At 42.3% G+C, this 17776-nt stretch overlaps 1 protein-coding gene across 4 annotated transcripts in view; it reads left to right on the forward strand.

Moving 5' to 3' along the window:
• Positions 1 to 17776, forward strand: part of LOC133512450 (rho GTPase-activating protein 6-like) — a 92308-nt gene that overhangs the window by 60810 nt on the left and 13722 nt on the right. For 2 of the 4 annotated variants that reach the window (XM_061842097.1, XM_061842094.1), the window contains exon 4: positions 8542 to 8635. In XM_061842097.1, coding sequence (XP_061698081.1) covers positions 8542 to 8635 — 94 coding nt within the window. Of the gene's footprint in view, positions 1 to 1327; positions 1403 to 8506; positions 8636 to 13421; positions 13603 to 17776 lie in introns of those variants that run through there. The other 2 variants (XM_061842095.1, XM_061842096.1) reach the window with 2 other exon arrangements.

Genomic DNA, 17776 nt, shown 5'->3' on the forward strand with positions numbered 1-17776 from the left:
CAAAATAGGTCAAATTGCCACACTGCGGATCTCCCGTGCGTAATTTGCACCCCACGCACACGGTTTTGAAAATGTACTGCAGTACTTCTCCAAGTCAGAGATGTCACTACAGCTAGTATCGGCGAGGACGACACACAGCGTGGAGTTTCTTCAGCACATTTCGGGTCATTTCCTGTAGCCGTTCAGGCATTCAGTGACTGTACAGGGCGTGGTCGAGAAGTGACTGGTATAGAGCTCGTGCACCTACGTCATAAAATCACCTGACTTTTGTTTACGTCGCCATATTGCCAGTCTAGCAAAGCATTGTTCAACGCTAAGTCGGTTGGAGATGACACGGAAATATGTCTTCCAGCATGACGCCCAGAGTCTTGTCCAATACTGTTAGAAATTTGGAAGGTGAAAATAAACGAAGGCACGTGGAAAAATTAGATAAACTGGGCATAGAGGACTCGCATTTAATCGGGAAATCGATGTTTTCGCCGATAAGAAATTGGGCTATTAACTAGCTTACGGTTGTGTGGGACAACTTGATCTACACATGGATCTGGTGAGTAAGTCGTTGAGATTTACACGAAAAAGTTTGAAAGCGTATAAAAATTCTGGACGCAATACTTTGTTGTTGGATGTGTTCTCTATCAGGAATAAATCCTACATAGTGACAGTTTTGACGGCTCGCGAACACGGAAGCGTGTTCGGCCACACATTAACCTTTGCCGGAATCCATCGATCTTTTCAGCTAGTAGTAAATGACCCCTGGTTTTTACACAAACTCGCATTCATTAACTATGATTGAAAAAAAGACGATGGTTGACGGCTCGTGAACATGGAAGTTTCCTACCTGAAAATGAAGCGATTGCAATTGCCGATATCCACCGATATTTCCCGGTCTTTTCAGATGGTAATTCATAGAATGATCTCTTCGAGTATCTGTCTTGTCTGTTGTGACAACCAACAGCACAACATCTCGGGTATTGTAAATATTCTCCTCCGGTTCTATGTCTCCTACAATGTCGAGCAGCTCTTTCTGACCTCCAATATGGCGCAGTGAAAATGGCGACGTCACATGCACGAGCTCGATTGCAGTCGGCATTCCAGCTCTGTTAAGACTCTGAACCTACCACCAAAAGCGCAATTAGCTACAAAATATCTAGAAAAATGCTTTTGTTGTTTCATAGTAGGTCTTGTTATGTATGAAATGTCTGATACACTAAAAAAAATTACTATGGGAGGTTAGTTACCCTCATTACATATAAATGCTGCTTTTACAGAACAGCAACATGAGGGGGGGGGCTTGACTCGTGCTTTTCACATTTCAGTGTTATACGACCTCTTACAGTGAAAAATGACCGTCTTGCCTTCAACGCCACATTCCATGTGGGTGTCATTAAGAGAAACAAAAAAGGTAAATGTTCTTTTTATCATTATATTCGTAGAAAAAAAACGTGTTTTTTTTTATCTATACAGCGCATTATGGAATATCAAACAGGCAGCGTTGGTCAGTTGAGCTTCTGATGTGTTAAGGCCATGATACTTGATACTAGATGACCGGGTAGATTTTATTACCTCTCTAGACAAAACAATATGGAATTTCCATCCATCCATTTTCTTTGCTGCTTATCCTCAGAAGGGTTGCAGGAGTGCTGGAGCCTAGCCCAGCTGTCAACAGGCAAGAGGCAAGGTACACCCTGAACTTGTTGCCAGCCAATCGCAGGGCACATCGAGACAAACAACAGTCGCGCTCACAATCACACCTAGGGGCAATTTAGTCTTTAGAGCAGGGCTCAGCAACCTTTTTGAGGTTGAGGGCTACTTCGTGAGCACCGATCGGATGAAGGGCTACGCCAGAATCGAACCCAGGGCCTCAGAACCGTGAGCCCAATGCTTTCCAGCTGACTGACCGTGCCGTCTCTCTCTCTGTCTCTCTTTCTCCATCCATCCATCCAGGATCGAACCCACTTTACCATGCCGCCATAATATGGAATTTTTAAAGGAGATTTTATTTACCAGTGATTGTTTTAGGGGGTGAAGGTTCCAAAATTACCTCTGAAGGTGGAAATTGCCAGCTCTATTTTGTCCACCCCCCCCACCCCCCCATTCCGTATCATCGTCATTGAATACGGAACAGCAACTTGTGGTCGAACTGGCCTTTCTTAACGTCTTAACGTTCAAACGTTGAACAGTGGAAAAGTTCACAAAATGCAATCCAGCTAATCTACTTGGATCTGGCATAGGTTCTCACAAAACAATATTTTGACCCCCCCCCCCTTGCAAATATGAAGCATCCAACATACCTCACCCTCTCCTGGTTGTTTCCCCGCGTGCCACTTTTGTCATTTGCGTCTCCATTATCCTCCATGTCTTCTCGCTCACGCAGATACTTACAACTGCAGCAATTGCGCAAGTCGGCAGCCGTTCGCTATCCGCGTGTTTGATCGCAACGGGTGGGGCAGGGGCCTCCTTGAAACATTCGTAGCCTGGAGTAAATTTTATCAACGGCAAGAGGATATGGAGAAAAATGAGAAATCAATACTTTACGGCCGGCCTCGTTTGGAGCGCCGAGCCGAGTGGAAACGCAAGATGGCGTGCGGCAAAAGTGGTTTAATCAAATGTTTGTCTGACAACCGTATTGCATTTTCCTCCCTCCATTACCGGACATATGATGTGATAGCAAATACAAGCAGGAAAAGAAATGATGTGAAATAGCTGCACTCAGCTGGACAATTGGATCTGGCAAAAGACACCACGCTTCCCTCTCAATCCCAAACGCTACCATCTGCTGGAAACGTGGTGTCAATCCCAGTGATGACTCACTGACTTGTGCAGATATTCTTGAACGGGTCAAAAATAGATCCCCAAAAGAGGCGACGGCAACGTTCCACCAGTCGTTTGCTTACATTCTCTCTATCTGGCGCTTTGCGAGGTTGTTTTGCATCCGGAACGCTCGTTAGTGATGGTTCACGGCACTGTGATGACACGGTTGGCCGCTTGCATCGAGTCTGGGCGTGCTTAAGCTCCTGAGCACACACAAGTGGTCTACAGACAACACTGCATGCGTTCTACTACCCATAAAAAAAGCAAATTTTTTTTTTTTTTTTTTTACATTTACTCCAGCTTCCTCCCACATTCCAAAGCAAATATCGGTGCCTGTAAATGCGAGTCGCAATGGTTGTTGGAATACGTTGTGAATGGTCGGCAACCAGTCAAACTCTTGCCATCGTACAACCTTGATTAATTGTTCTTACAGTGTTTGGATGAACATTTTACCATTCTAATCTGTCATACAAGTGTAATAACTCAATAACAATTGTTAGTTTAGGACGACGCTGTGCAAAGATGAGTCATGTTGGACATGCGCCCAACACATTTCCTTTCAAAATATATTAAAATAAATAAATAAAATGTGTGTGTGTGTGTGTGTATGTATATATATATATATATATATATATATATATATATAAATATATATATATATATATATATATATATAGAGGGAGAGAGAGAGCGAGAGAGAGAGAGAGAGAGAGAGAGAGAGTACGGTAGGTCAGCTGGAGAGCGTTGGTCTCACAGTTTTTAGGTTCCGTGTTCGATCCTGGACCTGCCACGCAACATTAATTGGACACTCTAAATTGCCCCGAGGTGTGATTGTGAGTGTGGCTGTTTGTCTCGATGTGCCCTGCGATTGGCTGGTGACCAGTTCAGGGTGTACCCCGCCTCCTTCCTGTTGACAGCTGGGATAGGCTCCAGCACTCCCCGCGACCCTCGTGAGGATAAGCGGCGAAGAAAATGGATGGATGGATATATAATAGAAAAATAAATACTAAAAAACGGTATTCTCATGTAAGTCTAAAGTACTCTAAAATTGCCCTTTCTATCTTTTAAACGTGTACCAGTGGCTCAAAGCTTCTGTTGGGAAATTATGTCTTCAAATGAATTCAAAATTTGAGTAATTTGCAAAAAATTGCCTAAACCCTAAATCACCTGCAGTATTGACAAAGTGCTGGGTTATTTCCATTAATGATTCAAATTTATGTATCCGCAACATGTCTAACCGGATACATTGAGGTCATCTTCGACCTTGCATTTCACATTTTGATATCATGTCCCCCCACCCCCCCAAAAAAATGACGCATCATCTACTCTCCACTTATGCTCGTTTTGTAGGGCACAAAAAGAACATTACACGTGAGGTCTGCATTCGCAGAATGGAGCTGGTGGAAATTTGTCACTCGCTTTCATTATTTGACATCAATGCCTTTTGCCTATTCATTTCCTGTTTGACGCTCAGCGGGGCCAGAAATGACAAATGATGGTCGTGTGTTGATGTAGCGGGTCTGGAAACAATATATATATATATATATATATATATATATATATATATATATATATATATATATATATGTGTGTGTGTGTGTGTGTGTGGGGGGGGGGGGGGGTGTCTATTTGGGGGTAATAGTGGTCAAGGCTTTTCCACTAAGTCTAAGGCTATATTTACCTTTTTTATTAAATGATGCCTCCATCTTGAATCATAAACAGTCGAGTTTTTCCACACCAAGTCAGGCTAGTGAATCCCAACTCGGCCTTGTTGCATAAACTGATGAAACCTGCTTGAATGAGAGGCAAAACATCTAAAACGACTTGTACAGTTTCAAGTTTCAATGCCCTGAGAATGTGCGCTATTTTAGTGACTTTCAGAAAAGTGTGTTATCACCATCTAGTGGTCATACCCCTTGTAAATCATTTTTTTAAAAAAAAAAGAAATTTCTCATGCTGCGATGACGAATATAAAAAGAACAAAAAGTCAACAGCGTGTCACAGACAATCAGTCAGACAAAACACACTTAAAATGGCCAGCTATAAAAACATGGTCGCTACTTTTGCTTCCACTACATAATCTTTGGCAATTCTTGCAGTCGTGTAAAAAAAAAACAAAAAACAAAAAAAAAAACGGAAAAGTCACCTCCTAAACAGATAAAAATAAGACCATGTGGAACAATTCAAAGCAAAAAATAATGCCACATTATCCTTCATAATGCTGAAGTCGAATTGTTGTTAAAAGCAGAAAATCGAGTTATATTATTGTGGTGATTTAATACAATCTTTGTTTTAAAAATGTCCTTTTTTTTTTGTTCCTAATAGTAGCGCTTGATAAGTGGGAAGCGCGGCGAGGATCCGCCGCGAGTCCTCAACATGACCACCGCCAAATAAGTGGATCAAACACAAAGCCGACCTCTTATCGCCACTTCCCCTGTCTGTTTGGCGGACCCGCGTATCTGATGGACCCTTATCGTGGCCGCGCAGCGCCGGTTCACATGTCGCGTTATCGCGCGGGTCCTTTCCCCGGGGCTCCCACAGGAAGAACTGCCTTCCCTGGGCACCGCATGCCAGGGATCCGGAGTGCCCTGCAAACCGGAGGGAGTGTTTGGGGGAGAGAGAGAGAGAGAGAAAAAAAAAATCCAGCGCAAGCCAAAGACGAGTGGGAATGTATACCGCTGGAAGTCTGTCTAACATTCCTGTCGTGCTGCGCGGCTAATGACGCTCAAAGCAAGTCGAGGCCTAATTAGGAGAAAGTCAAACGGAGAAATTCACACACTGTTGAGGAAGTACAGCGCTTGACGGTACCGCTGGGTTCATTTCACGGAAAATCTATTTCCAAATCAAATCAGCAGAAATATTACATCACGGTAATTGTATTGGTTAAAGGTCAAGTGTCATGAAATGGATGATTTTTTTTAGGATGTTATTAATGAAAAAAACGGCAGCCGGTATGGACGCATGCGTTTTTTTTTTCCACCACAAAACATGATTTTGACGTATATGGATTTTTGTAACTCCCGGCATGAAAATCCTCCCGAAGGATTTGTTTTTGACAAGAAGCAGGAAGTGATGTTGGAGGTAGTAGCGCGCTCAAGTGGGCTCGTTTGTTTCTATTAGTTTTACCTCCGGGGAGGTAGCTCGTTGTTCCTTCGTGTTAGCCAAAATCCCGGCTCGTTGCATTGCTGGCTATTGCTCGAACACTCGGGAGGATGGATTTACCCTTCATAAGTTTGCAAGAGACCCGGTTCGTTGTGAAAAATGGATTGCACGGGCGCGAAGGAAGAGAGCTTCGTGGGTTCCAAATGGCAGCTACAAAATAAAAATAATATTATGGGGGGGGGGGGGGCAGATAATCCGTCTCTCATAACGTAACAAAAGATCCGCGTACGTATGACAAGGGTGCTATATCTGTCGAAGTCCGCGTCGGACGGCTTCATGCCTCGTGGACGAGCACGGCTTCGGCCGGGCTGGCACATACATACTGTCTGGGAGTCTGTTGTTTAGTTAGAAGTGATCCGCATATCATCTAAATATGGCTCGAAACAATCAGGTAATATTGCCCCGGACAATTCACTCGGTTATGAGATGTTCTCTTCTTCGAAGAGAGCTTCCGTGTCAGAAGTAGCGAGTCCCTTAGTCGGTGGCACAGCGTGTTTTCAATGGCAAATGTTCGGGGTGACGTCACGGACGGTAGATGCAGGCAATATGGCGACCGCTCAGATGTCAAATGACACTTCCGCAACTTGGCGCATGGATGACGCTTGTATTTATTTTTTCGTATGAACATTGAAGTAAATAATGTTGTATGTATTTTTCATTTCAATATCTATTTTAGAATGTTTATAGGGATGACCTTTTAAATAGAAATACTGTAAGCAACGGAATGGTGGTTTAAACGTCCATCCACGTTCCGCATATTTGGGATCAGGTCAAAGAAGCAGCAACTCGAGCGCAGAAACCCAAGCTTGCCTCTCCCCAGCCACTTCATCCAAGTCCTCCAGGAGACTCCGAGGCATTCCCGGGAACATCCTCGGGACGGAGTTAGTCCAGCGTGTTGTGTGGCCGCCTCCCGGTAGGACTTCAGATGCCCGATCCACCTAATCTGGCACCTCCCGATGTGCAGTAGTCCAGACACCATCTTGTTTTTTTTTTTGTTTAAGACCCACATCTCATGACCATAGATGAGGTCAGGAACATAAATCAACAGTAAATCCAGCAAATCTTTGCTCTTCGGCCCACAGCTCCTTCTTCGCAACAACAGACCGATGCAGAGTTCGCATCACTGCAAGTTTGCACCTAACCCACCTGCCGGCCTCCTGCTCCATTCATTCCTCACTTGTGAACAAAACTCCAAGATATTTGAGCCCTTCCACTTGGGGCGTGACCTCATTTCCTGACCCGCAGAGGGCACGCCACCCTTTCCAACTGAGTACCGAGGTCTCAGATTGGGAGATTTTGATTCTCATCTTTCTGGCTGGCAACCAGTTCAGGGTGTACCCCGCTTCCTGCCCGTTGACAGCTGGAATAGGCTCCACCACTCCCCGCGGCCCTTGTGAGGATAAGCGGCCAAATAAATGGATGGATGGATGGATGGATGTATTATATCACATTCATCTTAAAAAGCCACAAAAAGTAAATACAAACACAAGGAGATGAAGAATCACTGCTGACGTGCACTTCATTTATCTTTTAATATGTTTGCTGCTTTATTCAACTTTAATTGCGCTAATATTTTTATTTAACTTTTATTTGCAATACATTTTAATTGGGGCAGCACGGTGGCACAGCTGGTAAAGTGCTGGCCTCACAGTTCTGAGGACCCGGGTTCAATCCTGGCCCCGCCTGGGTGGAGTTTGCATGTTCTCCCCATGCCTGCGTGGGTTTCCTCCCACATCCCCAAAAACATGCAACATTAACTGGACACTCTAAATTGCCCGTAGGTGTGATTGACTGCGGCTGTTTGTCTCTATGTGCCCTGCGATTGGCTGGCAACCAGTTCAGAGTGTAGTCTGCCTCCTTCCTGTTGGCAGCTGGGATAGGCTCCACCACTCCCCGCAGCCCTCGTGAGGATAAGCGGCAAAGGAAATGGATGGATGGACATTTTAACTGATTCAGTATTGATATGTCCTCCCTATATTTGAGCAGTGTTGATGTGCCAACCATATGTAATGTTAGTGGTTTATGATATTAAGTGCTTTATAGTATACTTCTTAAGAATAAAACCTCTGACTTGTGTTTTATGAACACCTATGCCTACTACGCGACTGTATTTTCATATCGGTCGCGATGGTAGTACTTGGATTGCATTACACTTCTGTATATGGACAGCTAGTCAATAAAAATACACAAAGGGAACATTGGAAATACTTGTGTAGTTGCTGGTGCCAGCTACTGCAATTTGTCATTGCACTTTGTCAGGGGAAATAACTGGGATGAAATGATGGATGAGCTTTGTTTATCTGCAGATCTTTTGGGGGGGAGGTTCCGCCTCAGGTCCTGAGTCAGACTCAGGGTGCGCGTGTGTGTGTGTGTGTGTGTGTGAGAGAGAGAAACCGTGAGCGTGGAGAGAGGGGTGATGAGTACTAGATCGTCCCTCCAGGCTCCGTTTGGACTTGTGGCAGCAAGATGAAGTCCTCTCCTCGTGCGCTGTCGCTGATTTGATGATCGTTTTAAGACCGACATGTCCGCTCAGGGGCTCCTGAGCAGCGTCTTCTCCTGCTCCCTCAGCCCCAGGACCATCTCCAAACGTGGACTGAGGCAGACCAAGAGCCTGGACCCGGCGCTGATGAGGCACTACGGCGCGGAGAGCACATCCTACCAGGTCAGACTTTAGCTTAGCTGTTATAAATCGGATGGAACACGTTTTTTTTCTTCTTCTTCGTGTTGCATTAATGAAGAACGGGTTGGAAAGACATTGACTGTGTCAAACTCCCACAAGTGATGGGAAGTCCCCCAGAGACCACAAATTAGGCTTCTTTTAATCTTTACAGGAAAAGGAATAGAAAACAATTGGGTTTTTATTGGAAAAAAAAAAAAAAAAACACGTTCCTAAAATCACAATATTGCAATACTAGGCTGCAGCAGGACATTATAATAGTAAATTAAGAAAAATGCAATAGTATTCATGTATACGCCAGCAGCAGTGTGTCGCAACTGAACAATAATAAATACTATATCTGCAGACGGGAATGGTAAACTGATACTATGTGTTAATATGCAGTATACATGGACAGTAGCAACAATATTTGGCGGCATTGTGTGTAGCAAAGCAACTACATGTATCAATAAATACTCTATTAGAGCTGTTAAGACTGAAATAAACACCAGCAGTACTATTAATAAGCCATGGAGTGACGGCTACATAAATACTACATACTATGTACAGAAGTAAATGTGTAAATCTGGAACTTTACCCGTCATAAAAAATATTAAATTAACAGTGCAGATGTTTGCAACAATGAAATAAACACCATAAGTCAGCAGCACCGTGGCAATGCTACATAAATTAGATAATTGATATGCAGTAAGTATCATTGTACATAGCAAAAAATAAACAAACTGCAAATTAACGGATCCATTAATAGTCACGTCTAAATAGAATATTAAATATATGCAGATGTGAGAAAATAAAGCAGCTAGAATATGCAGCAATGTTGAATTATGTGACAACCGTACATGGATCAACAATACTACGACAGTGTTTGGAGCTGGTAATCAAACTCGCAATCATACAGTGCATTAAAAAAACAAACAAACGCTTAGACAACAAATGCAAGCAATATTCCATGAAATATGATTGGATGGTTCCCGGCGAAGTGATTGCAACATTGCTGCGTTTTCACAATAGCGCAGACCTCGTTTACGTCACCGGACGAGGGATTCAAACCATGTGTGCGAGTGTTTTGTCAAAAACGGGCGGGGACAGCACGGAAACACACTGACACATTTAACAACTATTTGGCTGGATGCAACTCAAAATGGCCTTCCCGATGTCACAATCATATCTGACATCGAAAAAAAGTTAACCCTACGTATGGCGTTTTAATTTGAACACGCCCAAGAGGGGAAAGAAGTACTTCAATTGACAGTTGTTTAAACAAATCAGTTCAACTTTAAGAGCTAATATAATGTAGTGTTAAAAAAACACATGACTTTTTCCTTATCCTGTATTTTTTTTGTTAACCACGACGAAAATGAAAAAGAAACATACTTTTGATTTATGAGCCTGCGTGATGGCCACAAGCGCCTCTTTTCATTAGACCTAAATCTTCTGCGGCAGTAACGCGCGTATAATTTAAGACTGTTTGTTCTGCACAGCCAGTCCTCATGGTTACACTGTTTATTTTGCGCAATGGAACCTTGACATTATAAATAGGCTTGTAATGAAAACCAGATATCTGGACCATCTTATAATCGTCAGCAAGAGGGACGGGGGCACTTATGTAATCGTAATGAAACTGATTAATACAGGTGAAAACAATTCATAAACGTGCCCGTAAGGGACCGATTGCTACCGATTAGTTTGAATTACAAAAATATGTTCTCATATACCGTAATTTCCGGCCTGCAGAGCGCACCTGCTTATAGGCCTCACCCGGTACGTTTGTAAAGGAAATACCATTTGGTACATACATAACCCGCACCTGTGTAAAAGCCGCAAGTACCCACATTGAAACACAAGATATTTCCTAAGAAAGACGGTACACAGAAGAGTTTTCAAAGTTTTAAGACCTTAGCTTAGCTTTACATAGCAACAACATGGTAGCACAAACAGGGCTGGTAAGGCCGGGGCAGCTACACAGTAGCAACACGGTAGCACAGCACTAACAGGCCCGGTTAATAAAAAAAAAAACAACATACCTAAATCACTGAGACGCAGCAATGACACAGCAGCAACATGCTAGCCCGGCGCTAACGCTAGCACGGCGCTAACAGGGCCGGTTAAAAAAAAAAAAACATACCTAAATCACTGAGACACGGCACTAACACAGCAGCAACACGCTAACGCTAGCGCGGCACTAACAGGGCTGGTTAAAAAGAAACATACCGGTAAAAGTCACTGAGACACAGCAGTAACACAGCAGCAACACGCTAGCACAGTGCTAACAGGGCCGGTTAAGAAAAACAAAAAACATGCCGGTAAAAAAGAACAGCTGTGGCAGCTACACAGTAGCAACATGCTAGCTCCACGCTAACAGGGCCTGTTAAAAAAAAAAACATACCGGTAAAAATCACTGAGATACAACAGTAACATGCTTGTGCAGTGCTAAGCGGGCTGGACTGGTAAAAGTCACTTCCTCGGCACATATATTCCACCGGTGTCACTCTTACCTTTTCCACTCGAGTGCCCCCTCGCGGCCGTTACAAAAACTGCACAAATTAGCCGCATCATCGCATAAGCTGCAGGGTTGAAAACGTGTGAAACAAGTCGCGGTTTATAGGCCGGAAATTACGGTATTGCTTTTCTTGTGGGGCCAGAGCCCGAAGAAGCGGTGCGCACGCTAGACTGGTCGCCAGCCAATCACCCTCATTGGATTCGAACCCCAAACCTCGGTTCCACTGCGCTACACACATTTTCACAATTGCAACCACCATAAGAATTTTTTAAAAAGACCTCTTAAAAAAAATTGTGCAGCTGTCAAAGCATGCCAGAGGATGATGTATTTTGCTATTTGTTTAGCTTTCCATGTCTTTCTCACGACGCTTATTCCAAAGCGGAGAACGAGCGTGACAGGTGAAGTTTCGAGGCCTCGGCACGTACGTTCCTCACGTGAATATGAATTTGAACGGTCGAGCTGAAGTCAGGTGGGATGGGGTCCAGCTCACCCGTGACCAGGGCTATGGAAAATGGTTGGAAAATTAGGTTATGATGCTTAAAAGACCGCCTGTACCGTTACTAAAGACGATGATTGTGGTTACTGACTCTGGAACACATTGATTTAATATCTATGGGAACATTGTTTGAACAATTTGGACCTTTTTCTCAAGCTCAAAAAGAATAAGTCACGGATAAGTTTGGGCCGTACCACGTGATGTGTCATGTTACTGTCGGGCTAAAAGGAGGGTTTCATAATAGTTTAAGAAGTACATCGGACGCATGTAATAGTTGGTGCTCGCTGGCTGGGTGGTTTAGTAGCCGGAGGTGCCGCTAGAACAAAGACGACTCATCTGGTTTACATGAACAGAACCTCAGCTTCCCAAAGTGGGCCAGCACGTCTTGATCTGTAGCTTCACTTTTTCCCACAGTAACTTTCCCTTTTTTTTTTTTTTTTTTTGCATGCCGTAGAATTAAGCCTTCGGGGCTTACCGATGCATCGCCAGGGTTAACTATTCCTGAGTCGGACGAGCTGCCGGGTGCGGGGACGCGTGTGAGAATATAGAGGTCGCGAGTTCATTGAAATCTCACGTTTGCTTTCTAGAGTTTATTATCTGCGTGGTGTCAAGTCGCAGGTCCTTAAAATGACAGCCGGGGACCGCGTCCCGCGTCCAGATCAGACTGTGTCTGCTTCGAAAGTGGGAGCATAACTGGGTTACCTTGACAGTGGGTACGTGCGTGTTTTACCTGTCTTGGATTTATTACAATTTCACTGAAATCTTACCGTTTAAGGTCTGTGTGTGATCGCAATGTTCTCTTTCTGGGGAAACATACAGATACTGCATATGTATGAGGCCCATACAACACAAGTCAAAGACACAACATGATTTAAAAAAAAAAACAACAAAAAACAAAACAAGAAAACTTACTATTTTCACTTAGCTCACCAATCTAATAAAGCTCTTTTGACTGATAACCAGAGTAGAAAACATATTGTTAAATGTCAAAACAGAACAACACAGTCTATTTTGTCTCATAATTTTTGTAATTCAATTTTTTTACTTTTAATTTAATGAATTAAATTACATTTAAATAATTTAATTTAAAAAAGTGGAGAATGTGCTAATTAGTTTCTTTTTTGACTGATAACCAGAGTAGAAAGCATATTGTTAAATGTCAAAACAGAGTAACACAGTGTATTTTGTTTCATAATTTTCGTAATTCAATTAAAAAAATTTTTAATTTAATTACATAAAATTTACAGTTTAATTTAAAAAAAAAACGTGGAAAATGTGCTAATTAGTTTCTTTTTTGACTGATAACCAGAGTAGAAAACATATTGTTAAATGTCAAAACAGAGCAACGCAGGGTATTTTGTTTGGTAATTTTCGGAATTCAATTTATTTTATTTTTAATTTAATTAATGAAATTAAATTGAAATAATTTTAAAAACGTGGAAAATGTGCTAATTAGTTTCTTAAATTTACTTCCGGGTGTATCGACTCCAGCTGGGGTTCATCTCCTTGGCAACAGTTGGGTAGGCTCATGGGAATTGTTGCATTTGCGGCCCCGTCGAACCGCCGTACATTTGAAATTCACAGTGAAAGTTCACCAGAACGATGATAATGCGTCAATACGTCGGAAGAATAAAACATAATGATGATTATAAATGGACCGATATCATAACTGACTGTATTTATCCCGGCTTGCTCGCAGTGTACAACATTATTATCGCAGTTTGAATGCTCGTGCTTCCGCGATGGAGACCTCTCAAATGAGTCCTTGAACGCGCCGCACCTTCCCCTGTTGTCAAGAGACTTCGGACCATAACTGCGAGCGTGTCGACTCTTTCACTCTCTGCGGTGGCCAATTTAATTTATATTCCGATGGCTTTAGGACGCTTCGAGAACATGTTTGCAGTTTGAGTCGTCGACATGAGCGAACCTCGTTTGAAGCGAAGCGCCACTTTTCATGTAAGTTACCAACTCCGTTCGTCTGAGCGCTTTTGAAACTTTTTTTTTTTTTTTTACTGCAACTTTAGTACTTGGTACACAGGTAGACGTCAACGTTACACGAGGATTAAATGAGAATGATATATTTTTTGTTTTTCGTTACAGTAGCAGGGTAAAATATATATATATATATATGTAAAAGTGCATTAATTATGGACCTCGGTTAATATTACTTGAGACGCTTTTTTTTTTTTTAAACTCCCATATATCACATAATTCTGTTTTGGTCCAACGTGTTAAAAAGTAACCCAAATTTGATCCTGAATGCATGGAAAAGGAAATAAAAGACAAGCTCCATTGAATGGTTTCCTGAGCACAAGGGACCACTCGCCACCCACCCTTCTGCGTTGAGTTCAAGTGCGTTTCTTGAGAGTTATCGCATGTTTGGATCTGTGCATATTGTATGAACTACCTCCGAGCTTTCCTGTCTTTGTGTTGCACGGGAGGGCCAACAAAAGCTTTGCTTCTCAACAAAGCCTTTTTAATTGGAGTTAAGCGTTCTCCCTCCATGCAAGAAGAAGGTGCAGAAGTTCACCGGATTACAAATAGAGGACGGTGTGCTTGGAAGCTGTTGTGGCGCTATCTCGAGGAGTACCACAGATAAAATGTGTTTGGACTAAATCATAGATGGAAGTTGATAAGAGTCAAGCCCTGATGAGTTTATCTTTTTTTTTTTTTTAAAGCTTGCAAGACCATAATCAAAACAGCAAAATATAACAAACCATCAGAAGGCACTAAATAAAGTGTCGTGACAGTGAATGCTTGAAGGTCGAGAAACACATCTTTCATAAATAAATACTTTTTTGTTTGTTCCCTTTGGAAATAATGGAATTTGAAAGAATTTGTTCCAGATACATAAACATATTCAGAACAACTCACAAAGTTAATACTGGAAGAAAAACAAGTCTTAATACGCTTGTTGAAATGTGTTTTTAACTTGCTTGTAATTGCAATATCCAAGTCCCCCCCTGCCCCAAAATGAAAATGGCCGCTCTCTTGTCCGTCCATTCATAACAATGCGTTTATTCCCATAATGGGAAAGTTGCCTGCTCATTCGAGTCGACTGGATGTCTTCAGTTTCACTTTTCAACAAAGTTCCGTACCGCTCAAAACGGAATTTGTATGAATTTAGTCAGAAAATGCCATCGTCAATATTCTATGCGAATGCATTAATCAGATAGAATTTCTGAAAGTATTTCGACAAGAAACATTTCTAGGCCTTGAATGAAAAACAAGTACAAGGGTAGTGTAGTTCATTTTGTACAGTATGGACCCATAATGACATCCGTTTGTCGTGGTTGTCAAAAAGTGAGCGCTTTAGCAGCAATGATTATCCGAATAAGTTGAATGTTTCTGTTGCAAATAAAAACGCCAAAGAAATTTTCTGCATCAAAGTTTTGCAGTGATTATTTGCCCACATGGACTCATGTTACTGCGGTTGCAAATACTATTCAGTGTATAAATAGATTGCCACAATGCTGGCAAGACAGCAAACTCCAAAGTTTGGGATCATTTCACACTTCAAAATGACGATAAAGTTCAATCTGTACAACACAGACGTGATAAATGATAGAGTCCAGTCGTCTGACTTATACTTCGTACTGTATAATTGAGTTTGGCTCGTCAAATTTAGAGTATGTTGTGTTCTAAAACTCGTTCACTGCATTTGACGGGCATAGAATCCAAATATCCGCGTTAACTGGAAGGGCTGACAGTGAATGTTTTAATGACATGATTTGATTGACGCACCAGGAGTTAAGTGACTGATAGCGGAACAGAGATGGCCTTTCATACTTTATTTTATATCACTGACGACCTGACTTGGGAACTGTATGAATCGTTGTTTGTCGATAAGCAGCCTGATCCTGAACGCGATAAGCGGTTTTGAAAATGAATGACTGGATGAATGTTTGTATGGGACTTCACCATCTACTGCAGGGGTGGCCAGACTTTTTTTTACCCCAAGATCTACTTTTTAAGCAACCGGCCTCTCGCGAGCTAACAACAACAACGGGGGGGATGTTGATGCTCCCGAACCGTTTTAAGGTTGATGTTATGTTGCCTCCTATATTTGAAAATACAGAATTAGCTTTTTGCGCAGTGTATTGTCTGTGCCAAGGTGGAATTTGAAAATTACCCACCATCTCATCCTGCACTTTCTACTTTGGCTTCAAACCAGACATTTCCCACTCGGAATAGAGAAAATCTCGTCCAGTTTCACCACTTTTTCTTCGATTATTCACATACTCCGACAGTCATTGCTGTATGTTATACTTTCAATTTGCGTTAGATTTTTTTTTTTTTACGCGCAACGCAGGATATCTGCGGTGCACAATTGCGCACGCGGGCAGTTTCGAAGGAACATTGGCTGGCGTTTTTTTTTTTTGGGTTTGTTTTGGCACGCCGTCCCGATCGACACATTGGGCAGCCCTGTTCTACTGCCTTTTTCTTGCCAGAGTGCATGCTGCGGATTGCCGAAAGTCCCGAATCCAAATAAACGCTTTCCCTTGCTTGTCCTTTCTTTTTTTTATCAAGCGTTCAACCCTAGTTGAAGTCTGCGCTCTATCGAGAGCTAGTTTAATTTGTTTTCCCGATTTTGTTTGAATAATGGTAAAAAAAAAAGAGGCATCCACATTGCACGAATCTCAAGAGTGTAGCACCGGGTGTTGGTTGGATATTGATTTAGTGGATTAAAGTCACGTTAATTGAGTGCTTCTATACCTCCCCCAAATTGAATAATTACATTTGAGCCCAGTGTAGATAACGCGCGGATGTGAAGTACAACTTTAAAAAGTAAGAGTTTGTCGAAAAGTCAACTCTGTACCTATAACTCGAGATAGACGTTGTCCTTGAATAATCCCGGTAGGAATGCTCGTGACAACACCTGTGGGAAACTTTCTTGGTCTTGAGTCACAAGTGCTTCCATGCGGGGTATATGATGTCAAATTGAGTCACTCACATAAAGGTCTTGTGCAACACTCCCCAGCCAAAACATTAGACGCACTTGCACAATCGAAAGAAAGGATTTTTTTGGACTAAACTTTATGTGACACTCTCGCACGTAGTAAAGGGGCGCCAAAGTCATTGAGGGTATTCTCATGTATTTACCGAACAGTAAAACTCATTAACACAAAATAAGGACACTGATGAAGAAGCTGCTGTAGGCCACAGTTCACGGCCAGACACTCACGCCCAAAATTTTAAAGGCACAGATCCTACACATAGACTGTAAATTATTTTCTTTACATTTAACGCTTGTTATTATTTGCGTTCAAATATGTTGGATTTATGAAACAATTAAGTGCGGTAGGTTGTATTGGTTTAAGTCTGCATAAAAAATTTGTCAAAATTCTGGCTTTTCACCTATCGTGGTTGAGGCTCAAGCGTATTTCCCGCGATAAATTGGGACTAATATTGCGGCTGTCGTAGAACCTTCGGCAACAGTCTCCTCATAATATTCCTCGCAGTTTGCGTTCTAGATCCCCGCTACCGTAGCTTGAACCTAATTCTCGTTCAATGGAAGCGAGCCACTTTAATGTAAGCCTTATCCCGATAATGAGTAGCAAAGCCTCTTTAGAACACGGCTCATATGATTATCTTGACTCGCGCTGGATGGATCAAGGCGGTCGTAATCTGCTGCACGGCGATGCTCGACACGTTTGAGGATCGCGTACTAGATTTTTTGAGTCGTCACTAGCGTGGAATCAGCACGTTTGCATTCCTAAGTGTTGCCTTTTATCACTAAAACGTTGAGCTCGCATCTTTTGGATGTGCGTTTTGTGATGTACGCATCTGTAAACTCACCTTTTTTTTCTAGTAAGATGTCAGTCTTTATGTGGTGTGTGTGTGACGTAAGAAAATGATTAATCCTGTCGTCATGTTCACACACCGTCACATTCTTTTCACACTCTTCTTCCCGTGTGATCGGTAATTATAACTCAGAGGGTGAAGAACTGTTGAAGGTTAGGCAAGTGGTAGTTACGGGAAAAGATTCAAACAGACTTTTTATCCTTTTTTTACTTTTTACTCTGTAGTAGTTTTCAAATGTGTGGGCGTCGACCTTCCTAAGAAGAAATGGTATGATCAAAATACAGAGAATAAAGACTGGACTACTATTTATGTCCACTTTTCACAC

Source organism: Syngnathoides biaculeatus, chromosome 14, assembly GCF_019802595.1.
Source record: "Syngnathoides biaculeatus isolate LvHL_M chromosome 14, ASM1980259v1, whole genome shotgun sequence".
In the NCBI taxonomy this organism is placed as follows: domain Eukaryota; kingdom Metazoa; phylum Chordata; class Actinopteri; order Syngnathiformes; family Syngnathidae; genus Syngnathoides; species Syngnathoides biaculeatus.